The sequence below is a fragment of the Phocoena sinus genome, chromosome 20 (assembly GCF_008692025.1).
Source record: "Phocoena sinus isolate mPhoSin1 chromosome 20, mPhoSin1.pri, whole genome shotgun sequence".
Taxonomy (NCBI): Eukaryota; Metazoa; Chordata; class Mammalia; order Artiodactyla; family Phocoenidae; genus Phocoena; species Phocoena sinus.
Window position 1 is genome coordinate 1,371,891 of NC_045782.1, and position 18,377 is coordinate 1,390,267.

General features: G+C 60.4%; 2 protein-coding genes across 3 annotated transcripts in view; one reads left to right on the forward strand and one right to left on the reverse strand.

Moving 5' to 3' along the window:
* The window catches only part of FAM83G (family with sequence similarity 83 member G), a 31,651-nt gene extending 26,475 nt beyond the window's left edge, over positions 1-5,176 (reverse strand). Inside the window, exon 1 of the mRNA XM_032617299.1 lies at positions 2,557-5,176. Within this exon, the coding sequence (XP_032473190.1) occupies positions 2,557-3,078 (522 nt within the window). The 5' untranslated portion in view covers positions 3,079-5,176. The remainder of the gene's footprint in view (positions 1-2,556) is intronic.
* Positions 1-18,374, forward strand: part of SLC5A10 (solute carrier family 5 member 10) — a 54,593-nt gene extending 36,219 nt beyond the window's left edge. Inside the window, exons 10-15 of one of the 2 annotated variants that reach the window (XM_032617300.1) lie at positions 11,180-11,287; positions 13,415-13,565; positions 17,177-17,345; positions 17,470-17,685; positions 17,879-17,936; positions 18,053-18,374. In XM_032617300.1, coding sequence (XP_032473191.1) covers positions 11,180-11,287; positions 13,415-13,565; positions 17,177-17,345; positions 17,470-17,685; positions 17,879-17,936; positions 18,053-18,159 — 809 coding nt within the window. In that variant the 3' untranslated portion in view covers positions 18,160-18,374. The remainder of the gene's footprint in view (positions 1-11,179; positions 11,288-13,414; positions 13,566-17,176; positions 17,346-17,469; positions 17,686-17,878; positions 17,937-18,052) is intronic. The other variant, XM_032617301.1, reaches the window with a different exon arrangement.
* Positions 18,375-18,377: the final 3 nt, after the last annotated feature.

An 18,377-nucleotide genomic window follows, 5' to 3' on the forward strand; every position in this document is an offset into this window, starting at 1 on the left:
GCTCCCGGCAGACAGGCGGGCAGCCCAGGCAAAACACCCTGTCAGCATCCGTCAGCGTCACAGCCCGGCCCCTGGGAGCCTGGGAAGCAGCAGAGCAGGGGAGATGGGAGGGTTGCAGGTAGCTTGGATGAGCTGCCCCTCCCTGCCCTGCCTCTCACTGCATCCTGCCAAGGCCAGGGCAGGACAGGCAGGGGACCTGTCCTAGAGTCTGAGGACAACACAGGTCTGGTCCCTCCCCACTCCTCCACCCGAGAGCTAACCAGGGGACCTTGGCAGGGGTTAACCAGTGCGGCCTCAGTTACTACATCTTAAAAATGGAACAGATGACGCTACACGAGATTATATAGTGCCCGGCACTCAATGAACAGCACCTCCGGTTATCAGGGCAGCCCGTACACACACACACCCCACACTGGCCATGGACCCCAGGGTGGACATGGCAGGGAAGATGCAGGCTGGAAAGCAGGGGACAGATGTGAACAAATCCCCGTCCTCCGCCCTTGGCGTCCCCGTCTGAGAGGAGGCACTTGGCCTCTGAGGCCCCTCCTGTTGGGCCTGTGGCTCCCTGCTGTCTGAGCGTGGGGGCAGGGGTGGCATCAGTGAGCCTCCCTCTAGGAGGGATGAAAGCAGGGGGCAATGCCCACCTGTCCCACCTGTTGGGGGCTGCAGGACAGCACCAACTGGGACCACACAGACCGGGGTTCAGACCTGGGATGGACTTCCTCCTGGCTGTCACCTTACACAGGTGATGCCGATAATCTTGGGGGGCTTTTGTGGGGAGCATATTAAGTTATGGGGGGGCACGGGACTGCATGGGGTGGCTGGGTCTCAGCTCCGGCCATAGAGACGAGAGACGTAGGGAGGAGGCCCCGGTGCCCAGCATGGCCCCAGGCTCCCCTATCTGGCCCCATCACTGGGCCAGGCCGTCTGTCTTTCTGTCTGGGGGAGATTAGACTCTCCAGCTGTTCCTGTGCCTTCTGGGATCTGGGATCTGCCTCCGTCCTACTCCTGGTGGGGAGCAGGGCCATGGGGGGAGGGGAGGAGCCCGGGCACCGCAGGTCAAGTCCCCACCCAGGGCCTCAACTTCCCCAGTTTTAAAAAGGGAGAGGAGGCTGGGTAATAGGATCCCAACAGGCCCTCCCGAGGGACTGGGTCCCGTGACCTCCAGCCAGGCGCCCACGTCAGCAGCACCGTCCTAGCCCACAGCAGGAGTGGTGCGGGTTATTCAGCCTGAAAACGGTGAAGGCCCCTCCCCGCCTTCCTCCACCTCTTTCTCACTCAGTCACCGGACTCCATCCTCACAGCTTTCATCCTCGCCACCTCCATTTTACAGACCAGAAACCCGAAGCCCCAAAGCTGCCTGGGACCAGGCCAAGGGCCAGGCTCCCCAACACAGGCTATCCGACCCGGCCAGGCCCTTCGGGGGACAGGGACTCCACCTTTCTGGAAACTTAAGCCATGGCCACCTTGTCAGCTCCTACCCACTTCTGTTCTCTGTGCCCAAGAGCTCCCCTGGCCCCTGTCTGTCCTCCAGGACGGTCCCCAAAGCCACCGTTTGGGTCTTGAGCAGACCCAGAAGACTGAAAGTGTTAAACTCTGCTAGAAATACCTCGTCCCACAAGCCAAGGCACTCACTGCTCTCTCCTGAGCCCAGACCTGGCTTCAGAAGCCTCCTCAACACAGCTCACGAGGCAGGCCTTATCAGTCATCTCAGAATGTGCTTTGAAACCACGGAAGCGTGAAGAAGCACCGGCTCACCAGCCAAGGCCTGGCTGTCTGCCAGGGGCGAGACCCCTTCTCAGAACGCGTGTCAGTGTGCCGGACGAATGGCTACCCGTGCCGGCACACTGCACAGCTCGGCAGGGGTCGCTCCAGGGGAGGTCCGGACAACGCTTGAGGGTCCTCCAGTCCAGGCAAACGACCCTCATCTGGACTCGCTCCGCTCCCACCCCTGAGGTCCGCACCATCGCCATCCCTCACATCCCAGCCTGGAAAGGTTCTGCCATTGCAAAGCTCACCGAGAGGCTCAGGGAGGGTCACCCAGCGCGGCCAGGAAGCAGGCACGCTTGAACTTGGCTCTCCAAGCCAGCCTCAGACGGACTCAGGCTACCTCTTAGTCTCCATGCCTACCTCCCGCCCCAGCCTCTCTCCGCCACCCCATAGAAGCGTCGCCAGAAAGCTCCCGGCTTGCAGGCGCGTGTGCCTGGGGGCTTCCTGCTTCTCAGGTGTGAATCAGAGCCATCCCGAGGGGCAGTGAGAGCAAGCCGCGTGATCTTCCCTGCCCCACCCCATCGCAGCACCTTCGTCTGGGGAACCTGCTCGCCAGGTCTGGGGAAGTCAGCAGCAGCCCCCAACAATGCACAAAGGCCCTTTGAGATGGGGCGGCCGCTGTCACCTTTCAGAGGACCCAGGGGCCCTACCCCTCTGCAAAGAAACCAAGGAGCCCCGTGAAGGCAGGAGGGGAGGCAGCCAACAGACCAGGCTGGGCTCTGAGTGAGAGTGTGCTCGGCGCCGGCGAGGCTGCCGCTTCCTCTCCGGGGACTCGCGCTGGCTCACCTTCTGGGCCTGGCTGACCATCTTGCGCACCACCTCCTTGATGTGGGCCTGCCCGTCGATGGGGGGCTGCATGTAGACGCTGGCCCGGGTCACACCCCGGTAGGCGATGGTGTCCGGCCAGCCCAGGTCCAGCTTTGGGATGGAGCGGTCAGACTTCTGGGGCCAGTACTCTAGCGAGGGCAGCGGCTCGGCCTCGGTGCGGGCACCCCCTTCCCCGCTGCCCTCCTCGCCGTCACCGAGCTCGCCGTCCTCGGGCCCCCGGGGCTGGCCGCTGGCCCGGGGGTCCTCGGAGCCGGGGTCATACACCTCAATGGTCTCCACGATGCGCCTGAGCTCCAGCTCCGAGAGGAAGTCGCGGATGTTCTCCCGCTTCAGCACCTCATAGAAGGCGTCGGGGCCGCGGGCCACCAGGGCCTCCAGCGCCAGCCGCTGCCCCTCGCTGTAGAAGAACTCGGGTTTGGCCTCGCTGGAGCGCCAGTTGACGTGGCTGTCGTCCAAGCACTGCACCTGGGAGAAGGCCATGGCGGGCGCCTCTGCCGCGGGCTGGACGCACGCTCAGCAGGTCTGGAGCCCGGTCGCCGGCCTGGCGCAGCGCGTTCTGGGGCCTCCCGCCGCCGCCGCCGCCGCCGTCGCCGCCGATCTTCTGCCCCCGGGAGCCCGCGGGAGGGGCGGGCCGCAGGGTCGGGTCAGAGCGCAGGCGGGGCCGCGGAGGGGCGGCCGCGCGGAGGAGGGGCCGGCGGGGGTGTGTGTGTGGGCGGCACGCCTCCCGCCCCGGGTGCCGGAACCTGCAGGGGACGGGGGCCGGCGTCTCAGAGGATTTCTGGAGCTGCCAGAGGTCCAGGGCGACCTCTGGGGGGAACTAGGCCAGGAAGGGGACTTCCCAGAAGTTTCCTAGAGGGGCAGGAGGTCGTCCGCTCTCCGACGACCTCTGGCCCTGCTCGGCGGCGCCCCGCATCCCGAGGGCTTTCGGGATGGGATGGGGTCTCGAAAGACCCCGGCGCCGCGATCGGCAGCCCGAGGGGCCTGTGCGGAGGAGGCTCGGGGCAGCGCGCCGGCGGGCGGGTCGCCGGGGGGCCCGGGGTCGGGGGCGCGGGCCAGGTCTCGCTTACCGGGCGGCGCGGGCGGAGCGGGTGCACAGGGCTGCCTGTGACTCAGTGCCGCCTCGCCCACCCCGCTGCCGCCGCCTGCGGTGACGTGAGACCGGGGGCGGAGCCGGAATCCGATTCACCCCTACCCGCGACGGACACAGACGTTGGGCGGTGTGTGTCTGTCTCCTCCGCTGCCACCAGCCCCAGGTAGCCGAATTCTGAAAGGCTCAGGGACCCAAGTCCAAGAGCTCCTGGAACATCGCAGCCCAGACAGGGGCAGTGTTCTTCCTGAGGACACACAGCAAGTCAACGGCCTTAGCACACCCAGCCCCCAGCCTGTTGGTAACCCTGGTCCCACCCTAACTGTGTCCAGTTTCCCAAGTGGGACGGAAGTCCATGCAGATGCTCAGCTGTCCAGTTGCGGAAGTAGGGTCGGGACCGGGCTGGGAGCCACCAAGGCAGAGGTGGGGCAGGTCTGACCCGACCTCAGGAGCCTGCAAAGAGCCTGGTGTGGATAGAGCAGGTACCCAGTTCTAGGTCCCAGCCCCGCTGCCTTCTGGGAGCCCCGCCCACCCAGGACTGGTCCCGCATGATGAACCCGGGGGCAGGGAGGGCCTCAGAGGGCGGCTGTGGGCTGGGGTCAGGTCCAGCCCTCTGCCCTGCGTCCTGGGGCGTGTGGGGGCCACATCTGAAAGCAGGCTGCCAGGGTGGGGACAGCAAAGCCCACGAAACCTGGCCTGACAACGGCCCGCATCCCGCTGCGTGCCACGGGCAGCCAGCCAGGCACCTGGCCCAGTCCTGCCACCACCATCACCTCGCCTGCCCTGCATGGAGCTGCTTTGTGCTCACCTGGGATTGGGGCCCCGAGGACACTTCTCTTGCTGCCGAGGGCCAGCTGTTGATGTCACTGGGCCTGGGCCCATGAACCCCCCTCCCCCAGGACCCTCACCACCATCCATCTGCCTGTCAGCGTCTTCCCTGGGTCTGCTGCCTCGAGCAGTGATGCGGTATCCCAGCCCCAGCATGCCTGTGGTCCCCATCGCTGACCCCTCTAGTCCTGCACTCCACCCTGGCCCGGGGGCTTCACAATGTGTCTGAACATAGTGCCCCCAGCCCCTCCCAGGTACATGCACACACACCTGCATCCCCCCGCCCCCGCCCCTGCACATGGTCAGAAGGGGGAGGAAGGTGGTCCCAGGGCCAAGCACTGCCCTGGGAGTCCTGAAGCCTGACTTACAGCCTCTGCCACTGGGGATCCAGACAAGACCTTCTCTGGCCTCAGCTTCTCCTTTTTTTCTTCCCCTGCACGGAGGCCCTGGGGCTCATGAAGGGGGTCCTGGCTCTCAGGGCTGAAGGGCCTCCAGCCCTCCAGCTGCCTGCCCATAATTTTAGATTCACAGAAAGCTGTTAAAAAAAACCAACAGAGAGCTTGCATGCACCCTTCACCCAGTTTCCCCCAATGGTGTCATCTTGCATAACCATAGTGTAGTAATACCACAGCCAGAAATCTCGTTCTGATTTCACCAGTTTACGTGTGCTTGTTTCTGTGCGTGTGTGTAGATGTGTGCAACCTTATCACATGTGTACGTTTTTTGTAACCACTATCACAATCAAGATGCAGAGCTGTCCCTCTACAGCCAAACCCACACCTCCATCCCTAACCCTGGCTGCCACTGATCTGTTCTCTGGTGATTCATCTGGGTTGGTGTGTATGGCTGTGTTCCTTTCTGTTGCTGCCTGGTACTCCATGGTATTCTAGTCTCTGTTTCTACGAGTTTGGCATTTTTAGCTTCCACATATAAGGGATATCATACAGTATTTATCTTTCTCTGACTTATTTCACTTAGCACAACACCCTCGAGGTCCATCCACGTTGTTGCAAATGGCAGGATGTCTTTCCTTCTCATGGCTGAATAATATTTTCTTATATATGTAAACGTCACAGTTTCTTTATCCGTTTATTATAAGTACTGAAGGACACTTAGATTATTTCCATATCTTGGCTATAGTGAATAATGCTGCAGTGAACAGGAGTGCAGATATCTTTGTGAGGTGGTGATTTCATTTCCTTAAAATATGTAACCTAGATGCAGGATTGCTGGATCATATGGTAGTTCTATTTATAATTTTTTAAGGAACCTCCATGCTGTTTCCATAGTAGCTGCACCCATTTACACTCCCACCAACGATGTACAAGTGTTTCCTTTTCTTCACATCCTGGCCAACTCTTGTTATCTCTTGTCTTTTTGATAATAGCCATTCTTGCAGGTGTGATGATTCCCCTGATGATTAGTGACGTTGTACAAGTATTTTTCATGTACCTGTTGGCCATTTGTACATCTCCTTTGGAAAAAATGTCTGTTCAGTTCCTCTGCCCATCTTTAAATCAGATTTCTGGGGTCTGTTCGTGGGTTTTTGTTTTTGCTACTGAGTTTTATGAGTTCTTTACATATTCTGGATCTTAACCTTTCATCAGACACACAATTCGCAAATATTTTCTCCCATTCTGTATGTTGCCTTTTCATTTTGTTGATTGTTTCGTTTGATGTGCAGAAACTTTTCACTTTGATGAAGTCCCACTTGTTTTTTACTTGTTTGTTTTGGGGTTTTTTTGTTTGTTTTTGGTTTTCTTTGCATTTGCTTTTAGTGTCAAATCCAAAAGAATCATTGCCAAGACTGATGTCAAGGAGCTACCACCTATGTTTTCTTCTAGGTGTTTCACAATTCCTGGTCTTTTTTCAAATCTTTAAGCCATTTTGAGTTGATTTCTGCATGTGGTGTGAGATAGGGGTCCAGTTTCATTCTTTTGCCTGTGGCTGTCCAGTTTTCCCAACACCCATTTGTTGCAGAGACTGTCCTTTCCGCATTGTATATTCTTGGCTCTTTTGTCGTAAATCAGTTGACCATATATGCGAGGGGTTTATTTCTGTTCTGTTCCATTGATCTGTGTGTCTGTTTTTGTGCCAATACCACACTATTTTGATTACTATAGCTTTGTGATTTGGTTTGAAATCAGGGAGTGTGATGCCTCCAGCTTTGTTTTTCTTTCTTAAGGTCCCAGATCTTTTATGGCTACTCAGGATCTTTTATGGCTCCATACAAATATTTTAGGATGGTTTTTGCTACCTCTGTGAAAAATATCATTGGGTTTTTTTTGTTTGTTTGTTTGTTTTGCGGTACGCGGGCCTCTCACTGCTGTGGCCTCTCCCATTGAGGAGCATAGGCTCCGGACGCGCAGGCTTAGCAGCCATGGCTCACGGGCCCAGCCACTCCGTGGCATTCGGGATCCTCCCGGACCAGGGCACGAACCCGTCGTCCCCTGCATCGGCAGGCGGACTCTCAACCACTGCGCCACCAGGGAAGCCCTCATTGGTATTTTGATAGCGATTGCACTGAATCTGTAGATCACTTTGGATGTTTTAACAATATTAATTCTGCTAATCCATGAGCATGGAATATTTTTTTGTGTCTTCTTCAATTTCTTTCAGCATCTTACAGTTTTCAGTGTACAAACCTTTCACCTCCTTGGGTTAAATTTTTTCCTAGGTATTTTATTCTTTTTTATGCTACTGTAAATGGGATCGTTTTCTTAATTCCTTTTTCTGATAGTTCATTGTTAGTGTATAGAAACACAGCTGGTTTTATGTATGGATCTTGTTTCCTGCAACTTTACTGAATTTGTTTCTGCAGCTTTTCTTTTCATCCTTCCCACAGGTGTTTTATGCAGAGCAAAAGCTTTAGTTGTTGTTGTTTTTTAAAATAAGTATTTACCTATTTATATTTTGGCTGTGCTGGGTCTTAGTTGCGGCACACGGGATCGATCTTTTAGTTGAAGCATGCGGACTTCTCAGTTGCAGCATGTGAACTCTTAGTTGCGGCATGCATGGGGGATCTAGGTCCCCGACCAGGGATCGAACCCGGGCCCCCTGCATTGGGGGTGTGGAGTCTTACCCACTGGACCACCAGGGAAGTCCCAAAGCTTTAGTTTTGATGAGTTCTATTTTATCAAGTTCTCATTTAAGGGATTACGCTTTTGACGTTAAGTCTAAAAACTCTTCACCTTGCCCTAGGTTCCGAAGATATCCTCCTACTTTTTCCCTAGAAGTCTGATAGTTCTACATTTAAATCTGTGATCTATTTTGAGTTAATTTTTTTGTGTAAGGTATGAAATTTAAATTGAAGTTGATTTGTTGGCCTATGGATGTCCCCAGAAGGGTTTTACAGAGAAAGAAATAGCCCCAGAGAATAAATACCCAGGATCACATAGTAAGGGATTGGGAGAACTGGACTCAGAGCCAGGTCTGTGTGCTCCCTCCTGTGATATCAGCATCTGAACTGGCTCCCAGGGATAAGCCAGGCTTGCTTGGGAGTGGGGAACACCTTGATTACCCCTCGGGGTGGTGTGTCCAATGACCAGCTTGGAAGAGGGTCATTTAGTCAGTCAACAAACACAGGCAGACCCTGCCACCCATTGGCTTGTGCCGTGCGCTGTTGGAGTCCGGGCTTCTCCATGGGCCTCATGGTCACAGTCTATCGAGAGGCAGGAAGGACACGAGTCACAGAGTTATTGGTGCCGTGGAGGGTGTTTCCTCAAAGCCTGTAGAGCCCAGACATCCACAACGAGCTGGGAGGAATCAGTATGAGCTCCCTGGGTTTGAGAAGGGTGTTCCAGGGAGAGGGTACAGAGGCCCAGAGTTGAGGGTGAAATTTTGGCAGTGGTCCAGGTGGCCAAGTGGGCAGAGGCTGTAGTGCACAGTTAGAGTCCCCTGATCCCTCCTGCAGGGGATGGAGGCCACAGGAGGCTGTGAGCAGGGAGGATGGTGGGCAGAGTCACGGTTTTAGGGGAGGTGGGTTAGAGGGGGGAGGTGGTGCAGCTCCCCTGGTCCCCAAGCCCAGTGGCCGGACTTGGCATTGGCCGCAGGGAGGGAGGACGTGGGGGGCAAGGAGAGAGGCAGCCCTCAGGCTTCTGGCGTGGGCCCCGGCTGGGTAGGGGTGCTGATGTCGAGGTGGAGCCCAGCGGGGAGCTCCCAGGCCCGTGGAATCCGGTACTCAGGCAAGGCCAGGCCCCTTGCCCAGTCCCCTGGTCCCCCTGGCCTGGGGCTGCTGCCTTCTGAGTTGGCACAAGTGGGAGACTTCGTTTAGGTGGCAGCACCTCTGCTGCTGTCACAAAGGAGAGGTGGTTCTTGTTTGCTGCTTAGGCTGGCAAGCCCGAGGCGCCCAGAGGCCAGGCCCCGTCCTGGCAGCCTGGAATGGGCTGCAACCCAGGCAGAATCTCCTGACTTGGCCTTTCTGAGCCATCATGTGGCCGTGACGCATCACCCGTCCCTCCCAGGAGGGCTGAGTCCTCCCGGTGCCAGAGCCAGCTAGTCCAAGCCCAGAACCTGTCACGAGGGACCTGTCACCTGCCCCCACCTGAACCCCAGTGGCCCCAGAGTCCCACCGTGGGACCCCAGGCTCTGTCCCAGGTCTGACTATGTGTCCTAGGAAAGCTATGCCCTTTCTGCTCCTGAGTTCTCTCATATGCATAGCTGTGGGTGGGAGGTGGTAGGGTAAGGCAGCTGGATCAAACAGTGCCTGAACTCCTCCATAGCTCTTTGTGGGGTCCTTTCTCCCTTTCCTCCTCTCCTTCTGTGCCTTTCCCCTTGTTCCCAACCATTCACTTGTTTACTCATTCATTCATTTACAACTGTTCACAGAGCATCTCCTTTGGGCCCAGCCCTGGACAGGGAGACACCTGGGAGAGGAGATGATTCAAAGCCAGTGTCCACCCTTGTGGAGCTCCCAGTCTGGTGGAGGGCGTAAAATATGCAAACAAACAATTGTGATTCGACCCTGGGCTTTAGGAGCCCTTGGGAGGAAGCTACTCTGCCTTAGCGGGTGGGGACGAGCTGTGGAAGGCTTCGGAGAGCAAGCCCTTCGCGGCAGGCCATGAAGAGGGAGGTGAGCGAGGGTAGGGACAGAGCAGCAGGAGTAGACTGCATCTGCAAAGGCACAGAGGCGTCCGCATGCTGGGCGTGTGTGAGAAACCGCAAGCAGGTCGGGGTGGCCAATGCGCGGTGCTGGGATGACAGGACCTGGGACCAGTTGTCCAGGGCCTCAAATGTCATGGCGGGGAGGGGGTTCCTGAGAAGTAAGTGATGTGAGCCAAGCGGTGACTTCGTTAGGATGGAGAGGATGGAAGGGAGGCCGTGAGGAGCTGGTGCCCACCTTGTGGCAGGAGGGAGGACAGTGGGACACACTGAGCCGGAGGTGCCAGGGGTGGGGGCCTGGCGGGGCAGATGCCCTGGAAGCCTGGCACTCGGGGACGCGGGTCATGGGGGAGGGGACGATGCCGCTCCAGCCCCTCTGGCCCCGGGGAGGGGGCCTGAGACCCTCGACGGTGGGTTGGGCATCTAAGGAGCGGCGTTAACCCAGGAGTGCCCGGTCCGCGCAGGGGCTCCAAGTCACGGAAACATCAATGCCCACGCGTGGAAACGTTACCCCCCAAACAGGCCCCTGTGCCCGCGCGGCTGAGCGGTGGCTGCTGTTCCTGAACTTTCCCCACAATCGCATCCCCACATCTCTGTGTCTCTGTGTTTGCTTGCTCTGTGCATTCCTCTGCGGGCCCTGCTGAGAATCCAGGGGGCAGGGGCCAAAGGTGTTTAAAGAGTGTTTCCCAGAGGAACAACAGCACGTGGGTCGACCCTATCTGTTACCTCCGCCGGCTCGGGAGCCAGGCCCCCCTCCGTCAGGCCCTGAACAGGGTCAGGCTCCAGCGGCTGGTGGGGAGTCTGGGATTTCGGATTCAGGCCAGGTCTGGGCCATCCACTCAATCCTTGTTCACTCAGAGGGCGAGCAGTGGGCGCTGCCCCCGCCACGGGGGAGGGTCTGCAGCAGAACCACCTCCCGTGTCGACAGCCCCAGTTGTCCAGGGGAGGTGACGTGCTGAAAACGAGCAATGAGGGGGGAGGGGGTCATGGGGGAGGGGGGTTATTTCAGATGGAGGCGATGACTTCTGAGCCGCCCCTGGGAGGGCCTGGGAGAGCAGCATCCAGCACAAAGGCTCGGGTGGGAGGAGGCTGGGGTGCGGGGAGAGGAGCAGGGAAGGAGACCGGCCCGAGGAGCTGCGAGTCTGGAGGGTCTTGTGCGGAGCTCTAGGCTCCCTTCTTGTTTGAGGGGTCAGCCCGGGTGGGGGGCCTCCACCTGCCCCTCTGGGGAGGAGGGCTGAGGGCAGGAGGTGGGGGGAAGGAGACCGGACGCTTCACCTGGGCAGGGCTGCCCTGCAGGGGAGCCAGCCTGGTGTGGGCCAGGGAGCTGGGGTCATGGGATGGGCAGCAGGCCTGAGGAGAGGGTGTCAAGGGCCAGAGTAGTCTCTGAGGCCGGCCCCCGCCTCGTCACCCAGGCTGGGAAACTGAGGCCCAGGGCCGAGCAGCCGCTGGTGGCAGATGGTGACAGAGCGGGTGCGGCCAGGCTCCTGTCCTCAGCCCGGGGCTTGCCCACCCCAGGGAGGGCGGGCGAGGGGCGGGCGGGGGACACTAGGCATCCCTCTCGCGCAGATGACGTGGGCTGTGTGGTGCCCTCTGAGTGCCTGCGGGCCTGCGGGGCCGAGATCGGCTGCTCCAACATCGCCTACCCCAAGCTGGTCATGGAGCTGATGCCCACAGGTGAGGCTCCAGCTGGGTCCGGGGAGGAGCCCTGGGGGCGGTGGAGCCCACTCTGGATCCAGCGTGACTCTGTGTGACATCCAGGTGGGCTGAGCATAGCATGAGGAAAGTGGTAATAATAGGAGACACCCAGGGCACCCACCGTGCGCCAGGTGCCACGCCCGGGGCGTCACATGCGGCTAACTCGCGTCCTCTTCTCAGGAACCCTGGGCGCTGTGACCTTCATTCCCACTTTAATTTTTTTTTTTTTTGTCACACTGCACGGCATGTGGCGTCTTAGCTCCCCGGCCAAGGATCAGACCCGTGTGTGCCTCCTGCAGTGGAAGCGTGGAGTTTTAACCACTGGACCACCGGGGAAGTCCCTCATCATCCCCACTTTAGAGATGGGGACACTGAGACCCAGGGTGCCCTGGCCAAGGTCACGTGGCAAGTGAGCTGCAAAGCTGGGTTCTGAACTCAGGCGGTCTGCCCCCAAGGCTCATCCGGTGCTGGCCTGTCCCTCCAGAAAGGCTGCCACTGTCTCCTCTTTCAGGCCTGCTGGGTGTCAGGCCCTTTCACAGACTACTGCTTTTTTTTTTTTTTTTTGCGGTACGCGGGCCTCTCAACTGTTGTGGCCTCTCCCATTGCGGAGCACAGGCTCCAACACGCAGGCTCAGCGGCCATGGCTCACGGGCCCAGCCGCTCCGCGGCACGTGGGATCTTCCCGGACCGGGGCACGAACCCGTGTCCCCTGCATCGGCAGGCGGACTCTCAACCACTGCGCCACCAGGGAAGCCCACAAACTGCTTCTTATGTAAGGTTATGAGGCAGAGTTCTTAGCTGCGTTTTACAGATGGGGAAACTGAGGCACAGAGAGAGGAAAGTGACTTGTCCCGGGCCACCCCTCAGCATGGTTGCTGGGATTAAACGCAGCCGCACGGGGAAACTGACCGGCACGGGGCTTGGCTGCACTGTGTCTTCCCACCCCGGGGCCTCGTCTGCCCCTTCTGTTCTGGGGGCTCACTGACACCCAGCCGTGTGAGCCATAACCCCTCTCCAGGCGTTGAGCTCCCTGTGTGCGAAATAGGAGGAGAATAAGCCCCAAGTTAATCCACCTCCCTGAGCAAGGGAAGGAGGTTGGAGAAATGTCTGCAGGAAAACCATGATTTAACTCACTTTCCTCTGGGCCCCACCTCAGTTAGCCTGTGAACAGAGAGGGCCATGGGACGCCTGGAAGTCACACAGCAGGTCAGACGCAGAACCAGGGCCAGGCAAGCAATGGCACCTGCAAGTCTGAGCCCTCAGGGAAGGTGGCTTATCCTGGGGTGGCGGAAAGGGGTGTGGAGGACAGACAGGGAATCTGCAGAGGTGGAGGAGGTGCTTAGACACTTGAAGAAAAAGCACAGGAAGCCTTGGAGACAGACTCGAACTGAAGCTCAGAGAGGGGAGGCGACCAGCCTGAAGCCACACATCACTGAGTCCTCTGCACACCCAGCCCCACTCAAGCCCACGACCTCCGGCAGGCTTTGCACAGCAGGGCCTCGCCCACCTCGGTGGGGGCCCCTTATTCGTTTTCAGCCCGTGACCAAGGCGGCTTTTGTCTCCTCTTTGGGCAACCACATCTCCTCTCTCACAGAGCCAACAAGACAGTGTGGCCACGCACAGGAAGTAGCAGGAAACCCCAGGCCCTGGGCCCTTGGGCCTGCCCAGGGCGGGGCCTCCAGGCTGAGGGTCCCGTCCGGGCTGTCCTCACTCCCCCGCCCCACCCCTAAGTTCTGCCGCTGGCCTGCTGTGCATCCCTGGGCAACTCTCTTCCCCTCTCTGAGTTTCCACCTCCTCACTGACCAATGAAGTCTGGGTGTGAAAGTGCTCTGTCAACTGGAAGCTCTGTAGAAGCGAGAGCCTGAGAACAGATCCCCGTTGCCAGCAGCCCGCAGGCTCAGGCAGCAGACGCGGGAGCCCCGCCGTTGTCCCCAGCCTCCCATGTCAGGGTCTCTCTCCCACCACCTCCAGCCCCCCCACCTCCTCCCTCCTGGGCCTCTACTTGCAGGGACCTGGAGGGGCGTCAGACGGCGGGGCCTGGGCAGGAGGGCTCCCGGGGGCGGGGGCGCGGCCCGGGCAGGGTCACAGCGGCCCCTGTCCCCCCAGGCCTGCGGGGGCTGATGATCGCTGTGATGATGGCCGCTCTCATGTCCTCGCTGACCTCCATCTTCAACAGCAGTAGCACGCTCTTCACCATGGACATCTGGAAGTGGCTGCGGCCCCGTGCCAGGGAGCGGGAGCTGCTGCTGGTGGGACGGTATGGAGGAGGGGCTGAGAGGAGGGCTTCCCCAGCCACACCACCAGCCCATGAGGCCCCAGCAGAGTTGGGCTTTGAGGGATGAGTAGGAGTTTGCCAGTTGGAGAAAGGATGACACCAGGAAGGAGAGGAGAGAAGAGACCAGAACATTCTACCCCTCCCACCTTCCACATTGCTCTCCTGGCCACCCCTTCACGGCCACAACCCCCATCTTGGAGGCATCTCTTACCCCAAGCGGAATCTCTGAGGGAATCTGCCAGGGAGAGCCCCCTTCCCTAACCACGCAGAGATCTGCCTTCCCCAGGTCTGAGCCTCTAGCCCCCATGATGGTTCCCAGCTGCCCCAGAGAGGGCCAGAGCCAGCACTCAGGTGTAGCCACACCCACACCATAGCTGTCCCTCTGGCCCCTGTGCCCCTGGCCCCACTGAGCTTCTGCCTACTTCTTCCGAGCCCTACTTGTCCCCTCCTTATTACCTCGATGACTCACCTGATCTTTCTAGACTCTGCTCAAGTGCCCCTCCTCCAGGCAGCCCTCCCTGATACCTGAGACCAAGGAATGAGCCCCCTCCCCTCAAAGCCTCCCACAGGAACTATAGCCTCGCTCCCATAGCACATGTAGGCCTTGTCGGTCCCACTGGTGTCCCGATACCCCTCCACATGGGGGGAGGGGTGTTGTGCCTGGCACAGCCCTCCATCCCCAAGCTTGGCTGAGTATCCGGGAGTCCTTTAGGGGTGAAACTCAGTGATGGATGAAGAGGAGTCGATGCCCTCTCAGGAGTCCCACCCTGCCTGTCTCCCTCCAAGCCATGCAGCCCCCACTGTGCCGGTCGAGGGGGACCCGGCCCTCTGGTGCTGGGCTTGGCAGCAGTGCCCCCTCCAGCCGGGAGCCTGTGGCGCCCCTCCTCAGGGTGGGGTCTCCTGGAGCTCCAGGCAGTCAGCCCGTGATGCAAAGCAGCCGGCCTCTGTCGGGACATGCCGGCTGGCAGGTGTGAGCTCAGGTGCAGCTCAGACCTCGTCCAGAACAGGGAGCCTCTCCCTCGGCTCCCCGGCGGCTTCTGTGTCAGCACCTGGACCACCCCTCCCAGCCCCTATTGGACCAGCTCCTCCCTGAGCCCCTCCAGCCCCGGCTTCCCGGGAACTGGGGCCCAGACGTCCTCCTGCCGCCCAGGGTGTGCCTCGGCCCCCTGGCCTGGACACTGGTAGCCTCAGTCCCCCCTTGGCGGCTCCACGTCCCCTGCCTGCTACTTCCCAGCTTCCCGTTCCCACCTGAAGCCAGAGTCCTGAGCCGGTCTTCCCTCTATGCCAGCTCAGCCCCCCACAGGGCACCCTTGACCCTCCTTCTCACCCATCCACCCAGGTAAGCCCGCCCCGGGCCCTGCCAGCCTGCCTGTGGGCACCCGGCTGTGTGATGTGGGCCGGGCTGCTCACCTTCTCTGGGCCCCAGTTATCTCAGCTGCCAGGTCGGTGGGGTGGAAAGGGCCCAGTGCTGGGTGTGCGGCCAGGGCTTAGCCCTACCACGCCTCCGTCTTGAAGCACCAGGACAGCCCCCAGCGCCTCCAGCCTGCTCCCTGCCCAACAGTGCTGTTCAAGCTGTGTTTCCAGCTGTGTGGGCTCTGGATCCTTGGAGCCTCAGTCCAAGGAGAGATGGGACTCCCAGAGCGCAGGGCAGCAGAGGGCACCCTGAGCCTGGGATGAGGCCATCACGGGGATGCTGGGGAACCCCCACCCAGGTCTCCTCAGGTTGGGGGGGCCAGAGGAGCTATCATAAGCCTGGGGCCATGACCACCTCATGCCTGGGGCCCCGATCTTTGCCAGCCCCCAGCCCCACTCCCCGGTCCTCCCCTGCAGCCCCTTCTGTCCACCCTTCTCTGTTATTCAGTCCACTACTGCTGGCCCTCCCTGGGACCCTGCATCAAACTGGGCAACATAGGGGACCCAGAGAGGTCTCAGAGCCCCCCCAGCCCTTGAGGGGCTCCCCTGCAACCATGGCTGCAGCCCAGGGGCAATGGAGGGGGCCAGTCATCCTGACGGCAGAGTGGGGGGGGGCAGGGTGTCAGGAAGACTTCCTGGAGGAGGAGGTTCTTGAGCTGGGCCTCGGTGGACAAGGGGGTTTTGCTCGGGGAGGAGTTGAGAAGGGCATTCCAGGCAGAAGGAACAGCCCCTGGGTTTGGGGTCCCTCTGACAGCCTGGTGGCGGCTGAGTCATCAGACCAAACCCAAGAGGGCAGTAAGAGGGCCAGGGCCCCACTCTAGGCCGGGCTGGAGAGGACCAGCCCCACAAGAGATGCTGAGTCTGGTGTTGGACGCGGGGCCTGTTGGAGGAGGGCAGGGTGGAGCCTGCCTGTGCCTCTGAAGCGGGCAGCGCTGGCTGCCTGCCAGGCGGAGGGTTAATTAGCCCTAATCAAGGGGGTGCCTCCTTCCTCCACCCTCTCCTTCTGGCATGGAAGGGAAGGGAAGGACAGGAGGCAGGCGGGCCCGCCCCAGCTGCACACATGGCCTCCGTCATTCCTATTGTGCTGTCCGGGGTTCCAGGGGGTCTCACGCATCACCCACCTCTGAGGGTAAGGGGCGTCCAGCTGACCCAGGACAGAGCCGAGGGGCTCTCAGCCAGGGAGAGGCATATGGACACCTCGCCCCAGCTCTGTCCCCTTAGCCAGGTTCCACAGCCCTTCAAAGCTGCAGGGTCCCCTCCTCCTGGAAGCCTTCCTGGATGGATGCTTCCTCCGGGCTCCTTCAGCACAGCCCTGAGCACAGGATAACAGGCTCATCTGTTTTCTTTGCTCCACTTTGGGTGCTGGGCAGGAACCAGGCCTGCTCGGCACCAAGTCTGGGTCCCTAAGCCACACCCTGCTCTCCGGTGGGCTCCTCATGAATGCCTCGTGAAGGGTGTCCCTGCTGCGGGGGCGGGGGGGGGGGGGAGAGCACGCCCAGCGGGAGGCAGGCAGGAGCTGAGAGGAGGATTCCACGCAGGGTGGGCCAGGGAACGGGCTTCGCAGCTGAGACCGCTGGGCTCCAAACCTTGCACTCCGGTTGGAGGTCGCCCAGTAGTGGATGTTGAGTCCACAGCCAAGGGCTGTAGGGGGTGGGGGGTGGGGGGTGCCAACCAGAGACCACGGCTCCTTCAAAGGCCCACCAGGGTTAGAGGAACGCTGGGAGGTCAGTCTGGCCTGAATGTGAGGGCAGGGGGTCATTCATGCAGTCAAGGATGTGTATTGAGCACCTACTGTGTGCCGGGAGATGCAGCAGTGAACTAGCAGGATGGGGCTGCTGCCGCCGCGAGTGGGAGATGGACAGCAAGCACAGAGAGGTTGGGACGGTGCCTTGAAGGTGGGCAGGAGAACCGGGGCGCCACGGGGGCCACTGTGAGACCCCAGGGATGAGCGTGAGAACACAGGCTGAGTCAGGGGCGGTTCCTGCCAGCGGCAGGGAGCCATGGAAGGGTCTGGAGAGGGCAAGATCGGCCACGTCCCTGGAGGAGTGGACAGGGGCCAGGGAGGAGGCTGGAGCTGGAGCAGCAGGGGACAGATGGAGAGCAAGCCTTAGGGACCAGTGGGAGGCGAGGCAGGGCTGAGGAGAGGTCTCGAGGGACGGCCTGCCTGCTGCCGCCCGCAGGCTGGTCACTGTGGTGCTCATCGGCGTGAGTGTGGCCTGGATCCCGGTCCTGCAGGGCTCCAACAGTGGGCAGCTCTTCATCTACATGCAGTCGGTGACCAGCTCCCTGGCCCCCCCGGTGACCGCGGTCTTCGTCTTGGGCATCTTCTGGCGGCGGGCCAACGAGCAGGTGGGGTTGGGGAGAGCTGGGGTGGGGCTGGGCGCACATCTCCCCCTGCCGCCTGTGTGCCTGGGCCCGGGGGGAAGCCTGGCCTTCCTCCCGAGGCCCCAGCTGCCCTGCCTCCTCCCCCCAGGGGGCCTTCTGGGGCCTGATGGCGGGGCTGGCTGTGGGCGCCACCAGGCTGGTGCTGGAGTTCCTGCACCCGGCCCCACCCTGCGGCCACCCCGAGGACCGGCCTGCCATCCTCCACAGCATCCACTACCTGCACTTCGCCGTGGCTCTCTTCGTGCTCAGCGGGGCCGTGGTGGTGGCTGGGAGCCTGCTGACGCCAGCCCCCCAGGGCATCCAGGTGAGCCTGTCCTGACCCCTGACCCTCTCCGACTCAGGAATTTTCTAGCTCTTGACCCGTAACCCCATCTGGCCCTGGTTCCTGGCCCTTTTTGAACTTGGCTGCCCTCTCGCCATCACTGACTGACCCCTGATCCCATCTGGGCCCACCCCCGTCCCACCACCCTCACCCTCACCCTCGCCCTTCCCTGCAGATCGAGAACCTTACCTGGTGGACCCTGGCTCAGGACCTGCCCTCGGGAGCCAAAACAGGTGTGTGTGTGACCCTAAGGCGCTCCCTCTCACTCCCACCCACGGCGGGGCTGGAGGCAAGGGCCCCGGGTGGGAGCCTGTGGCCCTCATCTGTTCCCGCCTCCCGCCCCCTCCAGGTGACCCCCGAGCATCCCAGAAACATGCTTTCTGGGCCCGCGTCTGTGGCTTCAACGCCATCCTCCTCGTGTGTGTCAACGTCTTCTTCTACGCCTACTTCGCCTGACACCGTCCCCGGACGCCCCCCTTCCCCACCAAGGATACGGAGGCCCAGAGGAGTGTGGCGCCCCTCGTGGCCACAGGGCAGGTCAGTGCCCAGGGGCTGGCTGAGCCCGCAAAGCAGAAGCTCTGAAAAATTAGGGAGGAAATGGGAAAAAAGAATGTGTGATGTTTCAAAAACAGCAGTCGTAATTGGAAAGAAAATGAGGTTTCTGATGAGCATCC